General features: G+C 33.3%; 1 protein-coding gene across 1 annotated transcript in view; it reads left to right on the forward strand.

Moving 5' to 3' along the window:
• LOC122258861 (uncharacterized) overlaps window positions 1–2,500 on the forward strand; it is a 26,883-nt gene that overhangs the window by 18,938 nt on the left and 5,445 nt on the right. The window contains exons 4-7 of the mRNA XM_086554387.1: window positions 741–806; window positions 959–1,120; window positions 1,745–1,837; window positions 2,013–2,126. Of these exons, the coding sequence (XP_086410513.1) occupies window positions 741–806; window positions 959–1,120; window positions 1,745–1,837; window positions 2,013–2,126 (435 nt within the window). The remainder of the gene's footprint in view (window positions 1–740; window positions 807–958; window positions 1,121–1,744; window positions 1,838–2,012; window positions 2,127–2,500) is intronic.

The following is a 2,500-nucleotide window of genomic DNA, read 5'->3' on the forward strand; positions in this document are numbered from 1 at the left end:
AATATGTGGAATTACCCGGCAAAAAATGAGGTAGTCAACACCGACACTCGAGCCAATTCTTTGTCAATTTTGGGCCGCTGCACCAGCCTGTTGGGGCGCGGCGAGGATCTCCATGCAGCGGGACCTTGTTCACAGTTACGTTACTCGTCAGTACAACAACCTTGCCTGTATATATATATATATATATATATATATATATATATATATATATATATATATATATATATATATATATATATATATATATATTATATATATATAATATATAATATATATATATATTATATATATATATATAATATATATATACACACCACTTTATTATATATTTATTATTCATTTATTTATATATATATATATAAAATATATATATATATATATATATAATTTATTTATTTATTATATATATATATATATATATAACACATTATATTTTTGTAATATATATATATATATATATATATATATATATATATATATATATAATATATATATTATATATATATCCATATATATATATATATATATATATATATATATATATTATATATATATATAGTATCATATGTGTGTGGTTGTGTGTGTGCGTGTGTGTGTGTGTGTGTGTGTGTGTGTGTGTGTGTGTGTGTGTGTGTGTGTGTGTGTGTGTGTGTGTGTGTGTGTGTGTGCGTACGTATCTATGTAATTTTCTCCCTTCCGTTGTCTATCTTTACGTAGTACTGAAGTCAGCTGCTTTTCAGAAAGTGGCCTGGAACCTAAGAAAATCAGGTACTCTCAGTTAACAACGGTCGACCACCAACAACACAGTGAGTTTCGTATTAGCGAGTGAGCTTTGTAGGGAGATTGGCTACTGTTCTAAAATGTATTGGTATACTAGGTTCATGAGACAATAATGCTTAATGCTTATAATAGTATGACAAAGCTAAATCAGTTGTTAAGACTCGGGTGGATCTCCCAGCAGCAGAGTGGCGGTGGTGGGAACGATACGGTTTTTACTCTTCGATCGAAGTGGACCACCAAGAATTGCTTTCAAATACATCATCTGCAAAATGGATGTCCCAGGCGCCCGTGTGTGTCCTCGTTGTGGCTCCTTCTCATCGCACCGGATCGTCTTACTTGGGTGAGAAAGAAAACGAGAAATAGCAGGAAGATGGAGGGGAAGAATAACGAATAGAGGGTGATGGTAAAACACCTTATGGATGGTAAAATACCTTATGGAAAGAGAATGATAAAAGCATCGGTATACCCTCCTGCCCCAAAATGGCATGAGTTTATAGTGAACAAATTACAGTAACATGACCTGTTGGATGCCTTCCATTTTTTTTTATTCTTAGGCCAAATCAGGCGTTGTTATTTAATCCAGAATCACTATGGCCGTTGAAATTGATATTAGATTGCCTTTGAATTCCAAAAGGCAAATTATTACAGTAAACAGTGTGCGAATAAGGATGAAAAAAGTCATAAAAAAACATGACTGAAATTACTTATTAGTTGCATGTTATCGATAAATTCACTGTTGAGTATAATTTTTCATAGAGTGATGAAAAATATTAAGGAAAAAAATAAGATATAGGAAAGAGATAAATGGTAAATTTATCAATCATATAGCAGCCCGGTGTATACAAACGTTTGTGTCTATCTATATATCTATTTCCTAGCGTGCATGTGTCTACTCGGTATCTGGATAACATCTATATGAGGGTGATTATTGTTTACCATTGCTAATTCTGTGCATACTCTGCAGGGGAACTGCTGGCCTCTCCTCGCAGTTCGGTCTACTTCTTCGAACCCCTGTGGTACTTTCCTACTTATGAAAAAATCTACCACGTTAATTCTGGTTGGTGTCGAATTGTGCTCGAATGCCCCTTTTTATTTTGCCTATAGTTCGACTCTATAGTTTTCTTATTTGAATCCCTCGGACGATGAAATAATCAAATTTTACGAATCTTTTTTTTTTTTTTTTTTTTTTTTGTAACTTATTTTATTTTCTCTCACATATTGTCTCATTTCAGATAGACTGAGAGAAGTGATTAAACTACTGTTCACATGCCAGCTTACTTCTATCAAGTACATTTTTCCAGATCTTCAATCACGGAAATTCATCCTTAGGCGACCTCGAGGCCTGAGTATGTCTTTTTTTTCTTTCTGTTTTTTTACATGTGTATCTATGTCTCCGTTTAACTATGCCTGCCTCTCTTTCTGCCCCACACTGTATGTATTCTTTTTCTTTATCTTGCCTTTTATGGACTTCATATCTTACGGCTTTATCAGTAACTAGTGATTTTCGTCACAATTCTAAAATAATGGTCGGTGACAATGCCAATACACTTCAGTAAAGTTAAGCATGAGTTAAGTATATTGTTTTATACCAAGGGTCCCCATGTCATCGACCTCTCTATGAATCTCGAAAATGTTCATCGACATGATTCAATATATACTACTCGAACAACATTCATATTCATCGTCAATATTCATTTTGACGATTATAATGATGATAATA

This window comes from Penaeus japonicus, unplaced genomic scaffold (assembly GCF_977035675.1).
Source record: "Penaeus japonicus unplaced genomic scaffold, GWHDUDI00000001_assembly GWHDUDI00000029, whole genome shotgun sequence".
Classification (NCBI taxonomy): Eukaryota; Metazoa; Arthropoda; class Malacostraca; order Decapoda; family Penaeidae; genus Penaeus; species Penaeus japonicus.